This window comes from Cygnus olor, chromosome 16 (assembly GCF_009769625.2).
Source record: "Cygnus olor isolate bCygOlo1 chromosome 16, bCygOlo1.pri.v2, whole genome shotgun sequence".
In the NCBI taxonomy this organism is placed as follows: domain Eukaryota; kingdom Metazoa; phylum Chordata; class Aves; order Anseriformes; family Anatidae; genus Cygnus; species Cygnus olor.
In genome coordinates, this window is record NC_049184.1 from 7933337 (window position 1) to 7955612 (window position 22276).

General features: G+C 38.3%; 1 protein-coding gene across 1 annotated transcript; it reads left to right on the plus strand.

Annotated features, from left to right (window-relative positions):
• The first annotated feature begins 250 nt into the window (after window positions 1-250).
• On the plus strand, window positions 251-17427 carry PARD6B (par-6 family cell polarity regulator beta). The gene is made up of 3 exons (XM_040576441.1): window positions 251-500; window positions 4558-4780; window positions 12774-17427. The coding sequence occupies exons 1-3, from the start codon at window positions 435-437 to the stop codon at window positions 13598-13600; spliced, it is 1116 nt and encodes a 371-aa protein (XP_040432375.1). The 5' UTR covers window positions 251-434; the 3' UTR covers window positions 13601-17427.
• Window positions 17428-22276: the final 4849 nt, after the last annotated feature.

A 22276-nucleotide genomic window follows, 5' to 3' on the forward strand; every position in this document is an offset into this window, starting at 1 on the left:
TTTTACAAAACCCTCCCGTGCCTCCCTATCGTGTCCCACCCGCCCCCTCCCCTCAGCGGGGTGCCGCCCGCCATCTTGGAACCCCGCCGAGCTCCGCCGCAGGTGCGCGCCCCCGCGCCCCCCTCCCTCACTGCGCATGCCCGCGAGCGGCAGGTGCGCGGCCCCGCCCGGCTGCGCAGGCGCGGTGGCGGCTCGGCGCCGCGGCCCCGCCCCCCCCGCGGCTGGCAGGTGCGGGCGGCCGCCAGGCCCCGCCCCGGCCCCGCTGTGAGGGCGGCGGGAGGCGGCGGGCGGAGGGCGCCGGGGGCGGGCGGCTTTGGGCCTCGCTCCCCGCCTCGATCCCTCCCTTGTCGTCTCGATCCCTTCCCCAGCGCTCCTAGGAGGCTCCCCGGAGCCGAGTAAGGGGACGAGGCTGAGGTGCGGCCCCTCCCGGCGGCATGAACCGGCCTTACCGCGGGGCCGCGGGCAGCCGGGGCCTGGGCACGATGGAGGTGAAGAGCAAGGTGGGTGCCGCGGGCGCTCTGCGGGCTCACCTGGATCCGGCTCCCTGAGGGCCCGGGGCGCTGTGGGGGCGTCCGTGGTCCTCGGGGGGGGAGAAAAAAGGGCTTGGGGATCTGGGGGGGATGTTGGGCTCCCAGTGCTGCACAGGAGGGGAAGGAGGTGGAGGGGGAGAATGTGGGGGTGTCTGAGTGGAAAGAGGGGTCTTAGGCGGAAAACCCAAACCTCTTCTTCGTCCAAACCAGGAAAGAAATATTTATTTATTTATTTATTTATTTAACTTAATGGTTCTGCATTTCTATACTTTGGTGGTGGTGGTGTTTTGTTTTTGTTTGCTTTTTTTTTTTTTTAAAGTAGAGCATATTGTTATAGCTCGCCCTACTCGGTAGAGTAGCTAGCTGGCTACGTTACCTTACCACAGCACTTGCCTTCTTTTATAAACTCCTTGAGGACTTTACACTGGGAGTTACTTTATCAAGCCCATATCTATCTTATGGCTAATACCAACGGTTTCTTGCTGTCAGAGCTTCGCACAGTTCTGTAAATCATCTCTCATCAGTATCTCTGCATCCGTTCTTCCAATTGTTAACTTTTATGTGCTACTGAGCCATAGTCTTGTTGGGGTTCTTAGGCTTCTTTAGGGTTCTGAAACATTTTATTCTTTGTTTTTGTTTGTATGGATAATGTTTCTTTGATTTATCGTTTTGCTGTTACTTGTAAACTAAAATTTACAGCAGTAAAGGTGTTGGATCCTTGACATCATAAGTGGTGTCAAGCTGTTAAAAACTGTATATATAACTTGAGATTAAAAACCCTTTTCCATTGTCTGTGCCCACCTCTACAGGAATGTGTTTTCTTCTATCAGTAAAACACGTCTCTTGTATCTCTGTTTTTTTTCTAAACTAGTCTCCAGTCTGTTTGCCTGTGTTGTGTCCTGTCATTTCCTACAAATCAGGTATTGCGGCTGCACTGTAGGTGAAGCAGCTAGGACTTGGGTGTCTTTTTCTTTTTTTTTTTTTTTAAGATTAATATGGCAAGTGCTGAAACTTCTACTAGAAAATGTGTGGTTGGCTTCTTCAGCTTGCGTTGGTGGTAATGATTTTTTAAAGTGTTGTTAACTTAACCTTCATGTGGACAAAGTCAAAACACAGAGGAATACCTGGCAGCCACGCTTCCAAATACTAGTTAAACATAGCTGTTGCTGTGGGATATTTCTTGCCTTAGCCCAAATCACTAGGTTTGATGTTCCCCTCATCATGTGCTTTGCTTGATTTAAAATGTATCTGGCGATCAGCTGTGTGATGCACCCTTTGGTATTCATAGAGAAGTGCTGAAGTTGTAATGAGTAGGGACTGTCTCTTAAGTGCATATTATAAAGCAGGTTTCAAGGCATTCCTCGAACTACTTGTCGCTAATGCATTATTTAAAATCACCTTGATTTAATGTAGCATAGTAGTCATCTTCCTTCTATGAAAATAAGAAATTCTGAAAAGAAAGGTTCTGTGGGAGGTGGAGGGGAGCATTACTGCCTGGCTTTGAAGGCTGTGATGCACAGCTCCTTATTTAGGTACTCCAAATCAATAATCGTGCCCGTACTGACAGATGTCAGCACAGCCCAACTGTACTTGTTGTTACATGAGCAAAATTATTTTGGTAGTCTAGCTTATTCAGTTTGGGTAACTGGTCTGAGCTAGCCCTGGGAAGCCCCATAGTATATTTACTCTGGCTAACCCTTTCTCTAATCATAGACAAGTTTTATACCCCCTATTAGAGTTTCTGGTGATGGTATGAAAGCCCCCAGATAAACCTCTAGATCCTGAGACAGAAACTTCAGGTCCCTGTCCTGCCCCCCCCCCCCCCCCTTACGACTTGGAACAGTATTTTTTTCAGAATGAAATCTAATACTGATAAGACAAAGACGGATACAGTAGCTCTAAGTTTTGCTCTGTCACTGTTGCTGGAGACCACTAATAGTATAGCAGCAGTATGCTGTGTTATAGAGGACTTAAAGATTCCTCTCAGAAGCTAGTCTTACTTATGTCCTCTAGTAATTTCTTAGTAAGTTGACATAGCTTGTTTTCCCAGATGAGTTACCACGTAACAGCAGGTATTTGTAACCAGGTCCAGTAGCAGGAAGCTTTCCTTTCTTAAATTAGTCTCTTTGAGTCTTTTGTCTCTTTTAAACTTCTTACAAGTTGTTAATTTTTGCTAGTGCGTTTTTTTTTTAATGGAATGGAGTGCAACATTTGATATAAAACGAAAACAATTCAGAGGGATAAAATAAACTGCCCGTGAAATTGCATGGTTTTACTTTTGTGTTTATCTGCTTTATAATAGCATTGAGCATATGGCAAGCCCCGTTAGGAAGTAATAGCCAGATGATTTGTTTCTTAGTGTTTGCACCAACTTCATATAAAATCACGTGGAAAATTAAAATCCCAAGTTTGAAAAGCCGGTCCTTTGTCTGCCTCCTGCAGACTTAACACTTCCTTCAAGTTGAGAGGTTTGTTGGCTTTTTTAACTTAATTGTATTTAAACTACATAGTTTGTCAAAGCCAAGCAAATGGAATTTGGTGCAATGCCTGGAGAGTTTCTGTAGTGTTCATACTTCAAATAGCTGAAGCAAGATTAAATAGGAACATGAGACAAATTCTTTCACCGACGTCATAAGTGAGCATGCTGCCTCTGACGTGGAGGGAGGGCCTCCTGCAGGCGGCTGTTTGCTTTTTGGTAAGCACACATGAATCATTCTCCTGACTTAATGTTCCTATCATTGGAGTGTTTCTAGGAGAGGAATGCTTATAGCTAATAGATTCCTTTATCTGCACCTTTTGGAGGAAGGTGAGGTGTTGGGAAGGGCAGGGTGTTTTGCTGTGTTGTGTTGGGGTTAGCACATTAACACCCCATTAACATCAGGGTCTTTATCTCCTTGTTTTCATTTCTTTGTATGTGTGAACTCTTAAGCCTTTATTCTCCTGAAGGTTGTAATCAAATGTGAGGTAGGGTTGGTCTGGGTCTGGAAGCCTGGTATTTTTTGTGCACCCTCACATCTACTGCGGGTAGCACATACCTGACACTGAAGCTCAGACTTCAGTCAGTATTTTGTTCCATGTGCCCTTGTGCTCTGCTCACAATTAAGCTTAAAGCATTGTTAGCATTAGTTTTTAAAAACTTATATCTTACTTAGGGGAGTAAAGTTTTAGTGGAATAGGGAGCTGGGTTATTTTGGGTGTTGGTGTTTTTGTTGGATGATCACAATGACTAAATGCACATGCAACCCCTGAAAGTACAGTGCCACTGATGAAGTGTGTGGGATTTTGTGTATTGTCTGCACCTCATCTGTTTTAAACCTTGGATACAGGTACATTTTAAATGTCTGTGCAATCAAGCTTTGAGTCTTGATGGCAGAGGCAAATCTTTTGAATGCTTTTAAGGCGGGTAGTGGTTGGATTCCCCCTTGATTTCTTTCCAAGCAACAGCAGAATTGCCTTAAGACCATATCACTAAAGCTTTACTGCACATAGTTTGTGCTGAAAGTCAGGAGCCATTCTTTACATCCGTCAGGTCAAAGCGGCTTTTTGTTTGTGGTCTGAACAGCTAGGAATATGAACACTACTAAGTCTTGTAAGCATTAACCAGAGACACATATCAAACTATGCATGCCGTTCTAATGTGCTCAGAAACTTCCTTGAAAAACGTCAGGTAGTCACATACCGCAGAAAGTCAATCACGCTGGTTTTTGAGACACCAATAAACATCAGTGCTGGGTATCAGTTCCCTCCCTTACCCAGAGCATGGCTGTTTCATAAGCATGTGAGAATTTGCTGTTATTCTTGCACTGGTTTGTCACCTTAATGCTAACTTCCCATATTAGCAAATGCTTCGACATAAACAGCAGTGAAAGCAGCTTATGATAACTTTGAAAAAAACAATGTTAATGGACCTTTGTACTCCCCTTCAAAATTATCGGTTATAGTTTCATTTACTTTTTTAATTAAAAAATATACTTTTACTCGAGTATATGTTAGGTTTCCGTACGAATAAAGGTATATTTTGTTGTAGTTTGGAGCAGAGTTTCGACGGTTTTCTCTGGAGAGGTCCAAACCTGGGAAGTTTGAGGAGTTCTATGGATTACTGCAGCACGTGCACAAGATACCCAATGTTGATGTTCTAGTGGGATATACAGACGTTCACGGAGACCTGCTGCCTATCAATAATGACGACAACTATCATAAAGCAGTTTCCACAGCCAATCCTCTGCTCAGGATTTTCATTCAGAGAAAAGGTAAGCACACTTGAAGCAGGTGAATCATTTGTTTGCAGTACCGTGCTGCAGTAACAGTATGACGTTTGGAGGAAATGCCCTATTCTACGATGTTGAATTCCATAATTATAGATCATGAAATTTATTTACAACTCTTCTGTCTTGCAAGAGCTTCTTCCTCAGGCAATCTATTTATGCTTAGTGCTTTTTGCGTGTATTTAGTTTGGTTGGATAAAATCAAGTTAAATCTCTAGCAAACGCTTCTGTCTGCTTTCATTTAAGTAAATGAAAATAAACTTTCAGCTCAGTATTTCTAGAGTTTTATGCTCCATATGTTAGATGCGTTTCATTTAAAATTCCAACCTTGATCAGACAAGGGGAGAGGCCATTACAGCATGGAAAAGAATCTAGAAGGTCTTATTACATGAAGTATAAAGTATAAGTATAAAGGCTAACTTTTAATATGCCATTTTTATCACACTTTCCTAATAAAAAGAAGCTTTCAAAATGACAAATTGATTGTGCAAACTTCACAAATGTAAATGCCACTTAGTTTGTCAACTTGCTTTTTAAAAATAGCATGTTTTCTAGGTACACGTTCTGTTTGTCTTTTTCGGTGTCTGCTTTCATTTTGGTCTGGAGGCAGAAATCAATTTTGAAGTTGTATTTGTTCTTGTCTAGCAGAATATATCCAGTATAAGGAACTGAAGAAGAGGGGGGGATCTAATGATGCGACTTGAAATTGTTTTACTCCAGAGAAGCCAAGAAAACTTAATTTCTGCATTTGTTGGTTTTCTACCTACTTGCATACAGGGGTGTGTGTGGATGCATGTATGTGCAAAAGTATGTATGCGAACACGTGCATGCGCAATTCCTGTCATAAGACAGTCAACTGACTTGTTCCTTAGCTATTCTGTAAAGATATGTGCTGTTCCTGGCTGTTGCTTGTTGGCAGACATATTTTTCTTAGAAAATACTAGGCTATCAGAAGCTTTTATTGGCTTTCCCACTCCAAAAAATGAACAAGCTCCGCAACAAGCAGCCTGACACAAAAACAATATTCAAAACTAGTGTGGCTGCTTGCCAGCTGCTGTGTTTCTGACAATGTATTTGTCTTGTTGAGTATAGTATAGCAAGGACTATATGCTTTCATCCCTGAATTGCCAAGGGGACAAACTATTTGCTTTAATAGAATGGTGATGTAGAAGAGGTCTGTGATTCCATTTAATCTCTTACAGTAGCCATATGACGAAAACAGATAAGCTACTTTGTCAGACTGGGATTATTGAGGTTACATTTTAACACCATATGTTTTTAAATTGTTACTAGCGTTAAACTCTTAATGCCAATTCTTACTAGCGTAGCATCTTTAACACTTCATTCTTTGTATCTTTATTTAAAGAATGACGGATTATTTCTTAGAATTCTGCAAGAAACTGAGAATAGAATTGATATAATGCACAAAACTTGAAATAAGATTAACCCACATAAGTTTATCATGACAGGAATTGATTGGCAAGAAAAGCCAAATAGAAAGTAGTAGCTGTCATCACCTTCCCTTTGGCACTAGCCTTCTGGCTGTACAGTTTATGGAAATAAAGAACCTGGTGAGTCCAGTACTTCCAGCGCTGTACTTTGTTCTGAGTTATTTGTGACCACTTTGATCACTTCTCTTGATTAAATTGAGGTTTAACATCATTGTCTTACAGAACAGGGGTCTATATGATGGAGAATGTGGAAATAATTTGGTTCAGTGTTTTATTTCTGATAAGTTATGTAACTAATGCTGAGCTGCATGAATTTGAGCTACATGTGCAGCAGTCTTACTGTTAAGGTGTGAGTAATTCATCTGACTGCACGGCTCCTTATTGACTGTACATCTAAATCTGAGAATCAAATGCTTAAACAAACAGTTCCTATTAGTGGGGCTGCTCTGGTCTGTGCTGTTCTGAAACTACAGCGATAAACAACTCAAGTTTGTTTTCTTCTTGTCGTGGTTTTTCATATACTATATACAATCAGCTGAAGGGTTCTCTATGGGCTTTCTATTGAAAAACTGTCCTCTTTTTGTATGCCCAGCAAGAATAGTTGGGAATTTAAGGTCTTTGGCAAAAACTCACTGGGGAAGGTGGCAGCAGTGTGGGGGAGAAAGTTTGTGTTGTATTAAGATATGAAATTTTATTACATTATTTTACTGGTCTAGAAGAATGCATTATTTTTTGAAAGCAGGTGTAAGATACATGCAAACTGCAATAAAATCCAGGATAAATAGCGTTAGTCTGCATCCAAAGAACGCTTTAAGGGGTTGAAGTGAGAGCAACAGGGTGCTTTTGCAATGCTACTATGCAACAATTGTGGTAATGCATGTCTAACCTAGAAATTTTGTCTAATAATCACTTCTGGCTCCTAATTTAGGAGAACTGGAAAGCTGTCTGTCCTAAGCATGTGTATGCTAGTTAATGTGGTAAGAAACCTGGAGATCCTCTAATGAAATTATTCACCCTCTCAAATTTTTCTAACCATAAGTACATTTCTGTAAAATATTTATTTTTCAGTGTTAGGTCTAAATTAGAGCTTGATATTGCACAAGTTCAGAATGGCTATCTGTTTGCAGAAGATAGTTGCCTATTGGAGTTTTATTCAGCAGTTTAAGAGATTAACAGGTACTGTTGACATCTGGAATTTAAATGTTAGACTGATGTATCATGATTAAATCCAGATGCATGGGAGTCGCTCTGTCTGTGAGAAAAATCTTACTGGAGATAAAATCATGGAGGGGAGACAGCCCCCACAGGCACTAAGGGGCAATTTGACGTGGGGGATTTTGCATTATGAATAGATAAATAATATAGACAATAACTCAGACGATGTATTTCACTAACATCCATAAAACTCACTTGTAAGAACAGTAAATTACAATATCAGTTCTGCACTGTACATTGATTTATAGAGTAAAAAGTAGGTTCTTTAGTTAATTCACTTCTACTTCTTGAAGTAGACTTTTTTGCTGTGAGAAAGCTTTATTTTGGTGAAAAGACAAGTTAGCTTTTTAAAGAACAGTGGGGAAGATCCCAGCTGTATCGTGTCCTTTTCCTGAAAATACTGGTTTGTTATAATTTGTCACTAGATAAGACATGATTTGTTAGACCTTATTTAAAAATGGTAAACTGCATTCATACTCCAGTGTAGTAAGGATTTGGGGTTTATGTAAAGTTACCCCTCAAGAATTACATTTGCATTGGCTTGCAAGCAGATCAGAAAAACACTGTAAATATGTCTTGAACTATGTTAAATTGAAACCAGATTTGGCACTTGCTGGTTGTTTTAAATTTCATGTAGTAGGCATATACAGATTGGTGCCACCTTGAGTTTCAAGCTAACAAAAAAATCACTCCTATGCTATGTGGACGTTCTTCTTAACATTATCTGTAGTTAACACCTTGTCCTTTGGCTTTATGCCGAAATAGTTTTCACTGCAGCTTTAAACTGATTAGCTAGGTGCCAGAACAAAGATGCCTTTGTACTTGAGAATATTGCTTTAGAAAAGTTGTTTAGCAGTGGAGAAGTTAAACAGTCATGCTGTTTGGATGAGATATGGAGAGATGAGTTTTCTTCATCAACCTTTCACTATCCCCCCCGCCCTCCCTCCAAATTATGCAATTTTAACTGTGTATCCTAAGGTTTGTACTAGTTTTGAATCATTAGACTCTTAAGTCTAGTTGCGATGCAAAAAAAACAAGAACCCTCTGCTTTACAGTTTAAATGTTTTGATGTACATAGCTTGCAATTTTGGGATGCTATTTCACTTCAGCAAAGTGCCATTTAACTTGAAGGATGTCTCAAAGCAAAAGTACCAGCTCAGTGTTAAGATTTCTGGTAGCGTGTTTGTCCCGTAACAGCCTCTAGAAGATCGTATCTCTTTCAATAAATACATTTCTGTTCTTAGTTTCAGAAGCACTTTTGAGTCTGATGTTAGTTCTTACAGATATACTTACATAAGATTTCTTTCAAAGCCAGTCCTTTTGCTGCTACACTTCATGATTCTCAAATATGAGAGACTTGGTTTGGACAAAAATGTTAGTCCTTATCAGCTGATAGTCATGGAAAGCCACACCAGCTGATGACTTTTATGTGCTCCAAAATTGTCTGGGCCAGGGAAGGAAGCTGTGAAAAGCCATGTGAATGGTTCTAGAGCTAACTGTTGGGTAGAGCACAGAAACTGACTGTGATCACTTGCAAGAGCCAGTAAATCTTCTGGGATGTACGCAATGCCTGTATGTTTGTATAGCTAGCACATTCCAAACCTACCGTGTCGGCCTGGCAGCGGCAGGAGGGGGATCACGGTATGTGGCCTGCCATGAAGCTGGAGGAGCTTTACCAGCCCGCTGCGGGAAGCTGGGAACTTCGATACGGTACACGCTCTGTCGAATCTGATGTATAAAATCACCATGTACTTTGAATCTTTGAGAGTCTGAATGTGTGCACTTCGAATTGAAGGAGGAAAAACAGAAAGTGAACACCTTTTAGTGTTGCAATACTTGATACGGAAGAGGAGTTGTAAGAAAATCAATACCTATGATGTTTTGATACTGTTTCCAAAGCAATGCCTGTACTAAAGCCAATAGAAACCTAGTGCTTCGCTGGTACCAGTATTAATTGGTACCTACATACTAGTTTTGCTTTCGTCAGCACTTTATGCTCTAACCCAAAATGTTTTGCATGTACAATTTTACTTTTTTTTGATGAGCTTACTCTAATAAAAAAAAATATGGCCTAAGGTCTGAGCAATATGGAATTAATCAATCAAAACGCATCCAACTTAGTCAATGGCTTTATGGAGAACTTCCAAAAGAAATAGTTATTTTGGAGTAATGCAGCACTAGATATCTAGAAATCTGTGTCAATGCAAACCAAAAAGAAGCAAAGCTTTTGAAATGAGGCAAAACAACGTGTCTTGTCCATGCAATGTCTCTCTGGTACTTGGAATATTTTTTCACTAGTCTTGCTGAATTTGCCAGTGCTTGTGCAGCATTAAAACCAGAGCTTTAGAGCATCAAAAATCATAGTACGTAATCATGGACTGCATGGGAGTTTTTACATAGTTTTTGAAATCACTACAATGCATACCGGCTGCTGGTGGGGGAAGGAGAAATCGTGACCTAAAAATTAACCTTTGCACTCATTAACATCGTTACTGAATTCTGATATTCAGATCACCATTATCTATTGTTTGTCTGATAATCTTTACCTGTATTATCACTTCCTTTCTGTACTTGTGCATTACTCTGTATTTAACACTAAAAGATCTTTAAAGCAAAACCCTTCTGTCTAATGTTATTTCACAATTGTACTTGTTTTGTAAGCAGCTGTAGTTCCAAATAAAGTAAAGCTATTGCAACTCATTGAATTGCAAAAATCCTCACAATGTAATGACCAGATGTCTAAGTTGAAACTGGTTTGATGGGTTGTCAGTAGATAAGGACAAAGCTTCTACTCATACTTTTTACTTTGATCATAAATTTAAAGCAAAGATTAAAAGAATTGCTCCACATTGTATGAAGAAAATCAACATATTAGTTTTCAGCTATGGAGTGCAGGATTTTTAATGGCTGATCTTCAGTCAGATATTCCAAAATGCATTTTACACAGGAAATGGGAAGTTTGCATTTGGAGAAGTGTTTTACACTTCAGACATAGTCCACCTGTTACATGCTTTGGTTTGTGAGTTTGTTTTTGTGTGTTTGGTTGTTTTAAACAGAGACTCTCTTCCAACACAAAACTGACTTAACACTCTCAAGCATATGAAGAACAAGTTTTAAGCTATTCCTGAAGTCTTCTTGCTTGGTGTTAGATCCATTATTATTTTAATTTAGTCTTTTTTAATACTTTTTTTCTACTGAAATATTCTGCTGAAGAACAGCAGTAATTCCATGCTTTCCTGAGAGAACCTTTTGGGTTCCCAAATAAACTAAAATTTATTTCTTGTATTCACAGTCATCTAATTTAACATGCTCAAGTGTAGCTGGTGCAGGTAGATTCTTCTATTTGCTTTTACCTTCTTATTCTTCCTTGTGAGACTGTTGATTAGCTTTGTTATTACATGTGCAGATCCTAAGGCAGGGAAACAGATTTCACAGAAGCTGAGTGTGTGAAGTGGGAGAGAAGCCTACATATACTTGTACGTGTGAAGTAAGAACATCGTGGGCTGTCTGTAGTAAATTAACATGTGGAACAGTCTTAGTATTGCCTTTCTTCATTTAGCAGTTTTTACAGAAGCAGTGGTCTGGATGACAAGATGGTCAAATGTAAGGAAGAACAGAAGTAAAAATTACTATGTGAGGCATCCGTGTCATCTGAAAGTAGCTGAGATACTCAGGAATCACTTCTGAGACTAACGGAGCAGAAGCTTCTTCAGCAGTTGCTCCTGTTTGTGTTAAACAACTTTATCTGTAAACTTTAGTTTGATACAGAAGATGTTCAGTCTTTAGTAGACAGCTTTGCATATTCAGATGTGATTTGTTTCTTAAACTAAAAATTTTCATATATATTTATAATTTAGGCCCTCTTCAGGACATTCTTTAAACAGTTGATGAACTACTACTCTTCTGTACACACAAAATGAGTTTATAATCACTTTATTGGTGGGCTAACTTAAATTGTTTTTTCTTTTGAATTCTGTATTTTAGAATTCTAAGTCCACGGTTGTCTTAGATGAATCACATTTTCAAAAAAAAAAAAAACAACCCTCATTTTCAGTAGCCTTGATGTCGGGGAAGGAAAGGGTTAGTATTGCAAGTTGGAATAGTATTAGATTATTGCTTTGGAACTACTTCCTCTGTTCTTTTTTGGTTAAGCCATCTGAAGTGAAAGTCCAAGTGCAGCTGGTACATGCACATATACCTTCATCTTAGTTTGGAGGGGGAAGTCTTCTGGTTTACAGACTCATGCTGTACTTCATCAACAATTGAACAGTTCTCCTGAAATTTCACACTAGGATAGCGTTCCCATAGTTATTTCAATTCACAGATTAAAATGTAAAGCTATTCTTTTATTTCCGTGGCTGTACTGATGGCATCATAATGTGATGTTACAAAGAAATCTTCCATTCTGAGTCCCAAGGTTAGTGCAAACTACTTCTGCTTGATTTTAATCCACTGCAGAAAAGCCTATGCAACATCACAGCAATACCAGTGTAGATCCAAGGGAATTTGGATCTGAATGCATTTCAGTTCATTATTTTTGGAGTATACTTAATGGAAGCTTCCTTTGGCACATAGGTATTTTGGACATCAGAATTATTTCTGCAAAACCTATTTTTTCCTATTAGAGATATTTGACTTGCATGTGTTTTTAAAAAAAAAAAAAAAAATCTAAGCCACTTGTACACTTCCGTACCAAATCATGGCAGCATTGTTTGTATGAACAATCTTGCTTGAAATACGTGTGTGTAAGGTCTCTTTGTTTCTGCTCCGCAGCCATTTTACCTACGTTGTGTAGGGGGGCAGGGAAAGGAGCGCAGAATGGAATAAGCTTTCTGGAGTTTGAATCCAGGTCACTTGGCCAGCTTCCAGGAGCTAGGCAATAATAGGCACACTGGCTGCTTTCCCTTTTTCATTCTTTCTTTTCCAATGATCTGAAACTTGAGGAGCAAAAACTAGCAAGTGGAATTACTCTGAATAAAATTAAAGCGTTTCTAGGAATGTACTCATTCTTTCCGTTCTAACCTTCCTCGAGCAGCTAGAATATAATTCTTTGTCTCTACTGCTGTTGACTTGCTTTAAATTTTTTGGGTACTGTTTTTCCTTTGGTAGTAGGAAACAGAAACCATTACAAATCTTGATGAATCCCGTAACATTAAAGCTTTTGTTTCAAGTATAGAGAGATGTTTCTACTATAACCGCAAGCCAGAAACCTTCTAGACTGGGCATTTCATTCTGTTAACCTAAAACATGATAGCAATGCTATGTGGACCACATATAAAGTGATCTAATCATCCATGTGCTATGTCTTACAGAAGATGCAGACTACAGTGCCTTTGGTACCGATACTATGACAAGGAAGAAAAATGTCTTATCAAATGTGTTACGTCCGGATAATCACAAGAAGAAACCACACATTGTCATTAGCATGCCGCAAGACTTCAGACCGGTGTCTTCTATTATAGACGTAGATATTCTTCCAGAAACCCATCGCAGGGTACGGCTTTACAAGTACGGAACTGACAAACCCCTGGGATTCTATATACGAGATGGCTCTAGTGTCAGAGTAACGCCCCATGGATTAGAGAAAGTTCCGGGGATTTTCATATCCAGGCTTGTCCCTGGAGGTCTGGCGCAAAGCACAGGCTTGCTGGCTGTCAATGATGAAGTACTGGAGGTGAATGGAATAGAAGTTTCAGGAAAAAGCCTTGATCAGGTTACAGACATGATGATTGCAAACAGCCGTAATTTGATCATTACAGTAAGACCAGCAAACCAGAGAAATAACGTTGTGAGGAACAGTCGGACTTCTGGCAGCTCTGGTCAGTCTACTGAATCTAGCCTTCCAAGTAGCACACCAAATATTTTAGCAAATTTCTTGCAAGGAGAAGAAGAGAGCGATGAAGAGGACATTGTTATTGAAGACAGTGGTGAGCCACAGCAGATTCCAAAAGCTGCACCTACCAACGAAAGCATAGAATCGTTGACGCAAATTGAACTCCTTCATGAGTCAACACAAAACGGCTTCCTTCCTTCCAGAGAGATGAACTTGAATCATTCAGCAGGCAGCATTAGCATGGAATATGAAGTACAAGATCCAGATCATAAATCATTAGAAGATGGAACTATAATAACGCTATGAAATTACATTGGTGTACTTTGTACTTAGCAAGGATGCCATACGTGTTTTGATTTGGTTTAATATGTAATATGTTTTATACCTCTCCATCTACTGAGCACTGCAGTTAGATTAAAAGGAGAAAAAAAGTAAATATACGAGACATTCAAAATGATGTAAGTTGACTAACTTCAGTTAATTCTGCACTTCCATGTAAATACTTCACAAAGATAAAGTTAGTTGATAACTGACTGAAATTGGATGAGGAAAATTTAAACTGAAAATGAAGGATAGCTAAGAGATGGCTGTGAGCTTTCTTTTAAAGGTACTTGATTTTTTTTATGTGAAATACTACTGGTTCTATAGAAGCAAACTTCCATTATTGTTTGAGGTCGATTATCTAATGTGCTGTGGTTTCATGTTCAACTGAAGTGCTGCTTACGTACGGTGGTGCTGCTTTAGCCACTTCATTCCTGTTCTGGTCTGCTGTTTTGCTGGTAGAGCTGTTTGTGTGGCTCTGCGTACGAGGAAACAGAAAAATAACCAGGAGGTGGGGTGGGAGGAGATTCTTGGTTGGTCAAACTCCCTGATAGTGGTAGGTGACAGGGGTCAGCACCCTGACAGCAGTCAGGGCTTGGAGGTGGGGGCTTCTAAAGTTGTGTCCCTTTGTAAGTGGATGTGCAACCACAGGCTCATTAGTCAGGCACCTTTACTGTTCTTAATTTGCCTTTTATGGCCACGTTAACTTACTTTTAATGACACTACAATTTTTGAACTCAAATGTGAAAGTCTTAATACTTCTGTATCTCAAAGACCTGTTCTCATTTTAGTTTGCAATATTTAAGGATATCATTGGATTTAGTTGCTAATCCCAGTAAGTTTTAAAGAAATCAGATGTAAACATAATGCTATGGAAATAACATACTATGTAATCTATGTTAAAAATCAGTCCTAGTAGAAGCTGTAAAGATTTCTACTAGCAAAAGTTTGTTGTAGTGTATCTAATCTATGTGAAAAGTCACTTTTTGCAAACCTAAATGATTCAGAGCAGCTTAAATTGACTTAAATTCCTGGATTAAAAAAAAAAAAAAAAAGCAGATTGAAGTCAGGACGAGGCTTTAATAGAACTTGAGCTGTGTGTTATTAAAACTGTTTGTTCTGATGAACTTGACCGTAGATACCGATCTTCCTGTGCACCACTGATTGGGTGTTTTGAATCTTACAAAGTTGCTGTATGTAAAGCAAAATACTGGTGACAAGTCCTGATACTGCAAATGTACAAGCAAGCATGCACATAATCAGCTGCAAATTTACTAGGACAATTGTAAGGAAAGGTTTCTATCATACTCTCTCCCCATTTGGCATCTCCTGTTTCACCACTTGGCACTGTTCCCTACCTGACCCTATGTCGGGAACATAAGTTGTCGCAGGAAAATGAGATAGGAACAAATAGGGTTGAGGAGAAGGATGCATGGAGCTTCTCAGTAGGGATCCAGCAGTCTAGGCCAACCTCTGAGCGAGGTAGGATGTGACCAGTTCTTGTACTGTGCTTACCAGAGCCAGTACTTCAGGTTTTTGGAAGCGTGTTCTGCCTTGTGGGGAGATGTAATGAGCAGGAAAGGAGACTAATCCTGTTCTTTTTCCTCAGTCTATCTTGGGGAAACATCTACCTCTGGTAACTCTACTGACATGAGAGTAATGTTAAGGCATCTGTAAAAGGCTTCATAGCACATCAGAGGGTAAAACTCCATTTGTTTAAGCTCTTTGTAATTATACAAACAAAATTGCTACAGGTATTAGTGATGTTTAATTTTAAATTAATAATCTCAAGTATTTTCAAGCCTTCAATAACATTGGAGTTCTAGTCTCATAGATGTCAAGGAAGGCTTTGTTAATGCCCCTTCTGATTTATGGAGAGTTGGCATAACAGACAATGGCACACATTGCAAATGCAGGTTAGGGTTGTTTTGTTGGATTGATTTATGGCTTCCTTAGTATGCATGTGGAGAGGCCCTGGAATGTTTTCGCACAAGACCAAGAATTTAAGCGTTTTACTTATATTGCTGATTATTAAAATGAAGTTACTACATCCACTTAGAGTGAAATGAGAAAAATAAATCGTTCTGCAATGTGTAAATTTTATATATGCATATTTTCTGTCAGTGCTGCTCTACACTTCCTTTATTGAAGGAAAATTGTTTACTTTAAGATATCTTTTTTCCTTTATCAAAAGACTTTCCTGTATGAAATCATCAGTCGACGGTGACTTTCATTTATTATGCTAGTTTGCACTTCTGTGCCTTTTGTTTACTTGAATGTATTGTGAATTATCGAAGGAATAAAGGCACGTGGATGAGAAGAGAATGAGGTCCACAGATACAGAAGATGAACTGGTAGTGCACTTAATACAGGTGTAATGTTTTCATTTGGTGGAAGTATATTCTGGGTCTACTGTGGTACTTTAGTATTTTGCAGCTTAGGTGCAAGGTGAGCTTACACAGGAGGGTTGAGTCTGAGACTGCTAATGTTACAAGGCAATTCATTGCTCAAATACAAACACCCAAAGTGAGTGTGCTACCAAACTCTTGTGTTACCTAATTTGTGCTTTTAACAGATGCATGAAGATTTTGGATATACATGCCAGTATTAAGGACTTGTAGAAATTTAACTAGGGTCCCACTATGAATTGCATGAGGATTAATCTCTTAGGACCTTTCCTGCAAACTGATTGATCTAAATACATGCGATAATATATTTTTTAACAAGTAATGTTCTGTTTTACAGAAATTCTATAACATATGTAGTAAAACTGAGCATTTGGGACTTGATTAAAAAATTAAAAATTAAACCTTAATTTTTTTTTAGTGTATTTACAGTTACAGTGACAGACTGCACAGCATATAATCGCTTAATGCTGCAGTGGCCATGAAACTTCTAAAGTTCTTCCATATCTTACTAATGCATATACTATGATGAAATACTTTCAAATTGTTACTTCAGGATGATCAATGGTTGATTATGAATGGCTAAATTTTATATATAAATGGTACTGGGGCTCAGTATAGGGTTTTGAAAATATGCTGATATCGTTAGCCTTTCATTCACTACCTCCTAAATTTTTAACATCTTTACAATTTTCTCCTTGGAAGAAAATGCTTAAAGGCTTGACTGTTTTTATACAGATTTTTATCTTTAGCTATATAAAAAAAAAATCCAGAAGTGATAGTGAGGTTGCTACGCATGACTGACAATATTAAGCTGCTATTAATGTTAATTTTTGTGTATTACGCATCATATATATGTAAATTGTATTTTCAATCCAGATTTTATAAATTAATTTATAAATATCCAAATTATTTCAAAAATGGAGTGGAAAACTAAAATTCCTTTGAGTAGTGTTGCATGTCGTGTACATGCATGGGGGAAGTTGTTCCTTTCTTGCGACTGGGAGGTTTAAGTGCACCTTAATAGGAAAGAATAAATTCTTCATAGAATTAAGATGCATTTACTTTGAAGTTCTGCTAAGGTACTGGATAAGTCAAGCCTAACTGTGAATCTTATGTTTTTCCACAGCTGAATTAAATTTAGGACAATGTTCTCACAAGCTGTCTTTAACGTGTATTTTTGTGAATATTATGTATTTTCTAATTAAATTTTCCTTGCAATGTGATTTTTACATGAATGAACTTGTTTAAAATGTCAAATATCAGTATTTTTCTTACAACTTCAATGTATAATGTACATTGGTATCTCACTGAATGAAGACTGATTTTATGAAATCAAGCTAGCTGTAGTAGTTGTATATTAGTCTTATATTTTTACAGACTGGAATAATAAACGGATATAGAAATGAAATATTTTTTTCTCAATTACTTTTAGACAGGTAAAAATGAGGAAGAATGCATCTTTTGCTTATTCTGAAGTGTGAATCTAGATGGGCTTCAGTTTTCTCTTGGGCAGCTAAATGGGTTCTGTTTTCATAGTAGTCGTAAATGTTTGCTTCCTCTGCTCCTTCCTCCCTTCCCCTGAAGCAAATCTGTACATGTGGAAAGCATGCAAGAGTTCAAGAAACTTGTCCTTCAGTTCTGTTGTCTGACCTGTGATGTGCTCATTCCTACAGTAGCTGCAAATAATCAATCTTGCATTTTATCACTTGCCTGAAGACTGCTTGTGGTAAAGTTTAGGACGTGAAACTGGGAGAATGTTCTTCATCCTCCTTCACCATTTGCTGCTGGCGATTTGGAGGCTTTCACTGTTAATGTAAGTACGTTATAACTGTTTTACAGTTTTTTAACTTGTAGTCAATCCACTTAGAAATATTTTCTCCGATATCTAATGCATTGGCAGCCCTTGTAAACATTTACCTAGCGACAAAACACTTGAGTTTCTTTAGCCCTTTTGTGTACAGCTTTTGTGCCTGCTGGTCTCAGGCCCAACCATATGACTTCTATCCTGTACCTTCCTTTATACGTGCATGACTGTATCGTCAGTTGTATGAAGAGTACTGGACATACTTGCCTATGAGGTAGCCATGGGAGGTGACAAAGTCTGCAAACAGTACTACTGTATCTTAATAGTGATATGCAGCTGAAAGAACCCAGTTACTTTATCGTGCATTTGATTTTGAATGCCTTTTGTCTGGATGAAACTTCCTTGTACAGAACCTGACAGCTCGCCCCTTTCTTAAAGGAATGCTGAAGTTAGCAGGATGTTCTTGAAACAGTGTCAGATTTAAAAATTCATCCTGTATGAAAATTCTGGTGTGGTAGCAATTATCTGCACTTTGGGATTTTCTTTCTGTGTAACAGAATTGAGTAGTAGGGGACTGGTCATCCTGAAAAATGATATAATTCAAAAGGCAATAAACCTGTGTGTAAATAGTTTTGTATGAGGAAATAAAATAGCATCAGGTAGATTGAAAAAGTGCAATGAAACACAATTTCCACATCTTAGTAGCTTTGAGTTACTTGATTCATAGTGATTTTTTTCTCCCTAGAGGTCAAAAATGTATGAAATTGTTTCATATAGTCTCAACATAAGGTGTGCTTTCACAGAATAAGTCTGGTGTTGACTTAAGCTCTCTGCAAATGTACTTCCTACAATGGTCTTTGGCTCACAACTGATGTTAAATGCAGGTACTACTTTTACAGAGGTAGCAAGTGCTCTTTCCAGCAAGGGTACAGATTCTATGGCTAGACCATTAATACCCATTAGTGCTTCTGTGCCATCCAGTAAGCTTCCATGTCTGAGAGAATTTGTCTTCAGTAAAATTCACCAAGAATCAATGGCATGAGGTTATTGCAGCAGCAAAGACTAAGGGATGTGTCTGCAGGAATGCATAGGAGGTATGTATCCATGAAGATATAAAGCTTGATAAGACCTTTTTAAGTTAGACAAGAGAAGGCTGGACTAATGTTAATATTGACCTGGACTGAATCTGTAGGGGAGGCACAGTACAGAAGCTAATTAGGGACACTTAAAACAAATGAGAACGGAATGTATACTTGTACAAATGAGCAATGCTATTTCTACAAATCGCTGCAATCCCTACAGGTTGTTTTCCTAAACTAATTGTAAAAGGAAGACTAACTTTTCCTGCTGCTGCCTCCTTGAGGAAGAACTGTAACTAAAATATCGTGCAATAAAATGTGAGAACAATATTTGAGGAAAAACTACTTTGCAAGATCACAAGTTTGCTTTCTGTGACAGCAGTCAGTCTATCTAGCCATTAGCTGCCCAAAAAAGTCTTCACTCAGTGCACGATCAGAGATGTGAATGCATTCTGCCCTAAATATGAGAAAACAAAACTGGAGACAGGTCTCCTCACACTCACCCATAAAATTCAACCAAGAAAAAGTGTTAGCATTTGTCACAAAGTGGGTCTTAAACTGGGACCTCATCTCTGCACTTGTACCCAGCCTGTATGTAAGCAAAAAGTAAGAGAAACAAGTTATAGCCACTATGTCAGTCAAACATTTACTCTATTTTGTGAGTTTATTGGTGCAAATATTTTACCTGCAAGTGGCATTAATCTTCTTACCTTATACAGAAGGTGAGGTTCTTATCTTAACTCTCAAGCCAAAGGAGAAATACTTCGTTCTAAACTCTCAAGATCGTTTCCTACCCAGTCTGTCCTTTAAATACCAACAGCATTTAACTTTTCTCAAGGTGTTAAGCTCTTAATGAGGTGTTAAAATTTCAGTTATTTTATGAAATTCAAAATTACTGTATGGTTGCAGATAGACTTGCTTGGATTTTCAAAAGGAATAAATTGATACACACACGGTATAAATACAGGAGAAAGATTGAGATTAGTGCTAAATAATACCCCCTTTGAAGTTTTCTTGTTACTTTGCGATTAGCTGTGGCTAAAACTCAAGTTTTAGACTTGACAGAATTATTTCTGATGAACATGGTTGTTGTATGTGGTCATGCTGAAGAGGAATCATAAGCTTTGAGGTAGCTTCGTAAACAGCTTCCAATACTAACATGCAGAAAAATATGCGTTGGGTGGTAACAGTATTGTTCTTGGATGCTGTAGAAGTATGCAAGAAATGTTACAGCTGATTCTTGGAGAGGTGAAATCATAGCTAAGACTTAAGAATTCAGACTCCTTGTGCAGCTGTGATAGATCAGTTGTGTACTTTCCTTGTCAAATAGGAGGTAAATGCCTCTCCAAGGACTTAGTGTAGTATGCTTGATTTTAAAAGTGCTTTGGAAACATGAAGCATGAAGCGACTTGAGGAAGTACTTGGCTATTTTACCAGCATTTCTCATTACAGCCATTTAGAAGTGTTGCTAATAAGATATAATTTCCTGTTCTTCCAATTAACATTTCTTTCCACTTGAACTACTACTTTATTACCTGAAAGTATAAGGAAATACCTTGCATTTCATCAGTGTGAGAGATTTATGCTGGGCTCTGTGTTACGTTTAAGAAAGTATTTAAGAGCATATTTATTGCCACCTACGTTTCCTTTCCAGAGGAGAACACGGTTTTTCCTCTGTAGTGCAATGAGTTTTTTCAGAATGCTTTCTTTGAGCACCTGGTGTAATACCCAGTTACTGATAAGACTATTTTCCTTTTTTTATAGTCACAGATGCGTTGGCAGTGCTCAGAAACATGGAATAGAGTTGGAGGGACAGATGAGAATAGATGATATGACAGGAACTAGCGAAGGTAGGGACGTCATCCAGTCCGGGGGTTCGTACTTGAATAAAAAACATCTTATTGGTGTGGCTAAAACAGATTAATCTGTCTCAATCTGGCATGCCTAAAGAAATTCTTAAAATAAGCAGCCTAGTTTTTCACAGCTGCAAGACAAAATGGAGAGAAGATGAAACAGCAGAAAGCAAATAAGAGATGCTGATAAAGAATACAGATGCCCCAACATACTGCAGAGAGGAATACTTAACTTTGCAATAGCTAAATTTTTTCTATTATTAGACTGACAGCTTAATATAAGAGATACTATCTTTACTTGCAAGCCTTGCCTCTTGCTTTAGACTCATGGCTGTAACAGTGTTACCTCTATGGACAAGAAGGGTATTCCTGTTGTGAGACACTGGATTTTTCAGTGGCTTCCATTTTTTTTCCATTTTTTCTTTTGTTTCTTTGCTATTATTCTGGATATTGTAGACCCAGTTTAAAAAAAAAAATGTGGAGTTCCTATCTTTCTGTTGGAAAATGGAAAGGATTTGGAAGCTTTATGCTGAGGAGAAAGCACTGAATATATAAACAGATTAGTGTAACTTTCTGAATGCTACATGAGGTTACATAAAAGGTTGGAACTTCAGTTCAGAAATTTTAAATCGTAGTAGCTTAAATCTAACAACATCCTTCATACTCTTTTTTTTCTGTAAAACAAGAAGAGTAGGTATCTTTTTGCAACTTAAAAGTAAATGGGATAAAATTAAATGCAAAAGCTACTTGCAAAAGACAATCTGGGCATTTTATTAAATATTGAAATGCTATTTACTGTCTTTCAAAAATATTTCAGGTGGTTACTAGTTGGATCTTTATAATGTAGAAAAAATAAGATTCTTTGAGTTGTCATGCAAAGTTGGTATCTTGAAAAAAAATATCAGTAATTCAACATGTGTCTTTCCCTGTATTTTGACTGTATTTATACTGATAAATTACTTGTTAGGATAGTGAATATAAAATATTTATCCCAATCTTATAGATAAGACAAAGGTCATGAAGCCATTTGGTCAAAGAGCAGAAATGCATTGTCTATCTTGTTCTTTTTAGCACTGTTTTCTTGAGAGGTTTCTTCTACAGTAAATAGTGACACTGCTAAAGCTCATGTGAACGATATAGTTTATACAGAATAATCAGGAGGGATCTAATTTAGTGGTATGCTTTTCCAAGCATCTAAAATAAATATTGACTTGCTGTGTTTAAACTTAAATCCAGAACTGCTAAGTGCAGTAAGGGAAGCAACTGATGTAAAAACAGTAACAGTATAGCAGAACATTACCTGTAAACGCTTCCTACTATAAATGCGTGTTCAGTATTATTACATAACTGCAGCAGTGGGCTTTTTCTAATATGGGAATATTTCTAGTCTAGCAGATCTTGTTAAGTCTTTTCTTGACACTCCCCTGACTCTGTGGTTCTAAACGTACCTCTTCACATGTTTTCTCCTATTTGAGATAACTTAGTTTTGTAACAGTTAATCTGTGATGTACAACAGA

Coding starts and splice junctions, on each gene's coding strand:
- PARD6B (XM_040576441.1), top strand. CDS start 435: ATGAACCGGCCTTACCGCGGGGCCGCGGGCAGCCGGGGCCTGGGCACG. Junction 501..4,557: donor CGATGGAGGTGAAGAGCAAG/GTGGGTGCCGCG, acceptor ATTTTGTTGTAG/TTTGGAGCAGAGTTTCGACG. Junction 4,781..12,773: donor GATTTTCATTCAGAGAAAAG/GTAAGCACACTT, acceptor TATGTCTTACAG/AAGATGCAGACTACAGTGCC.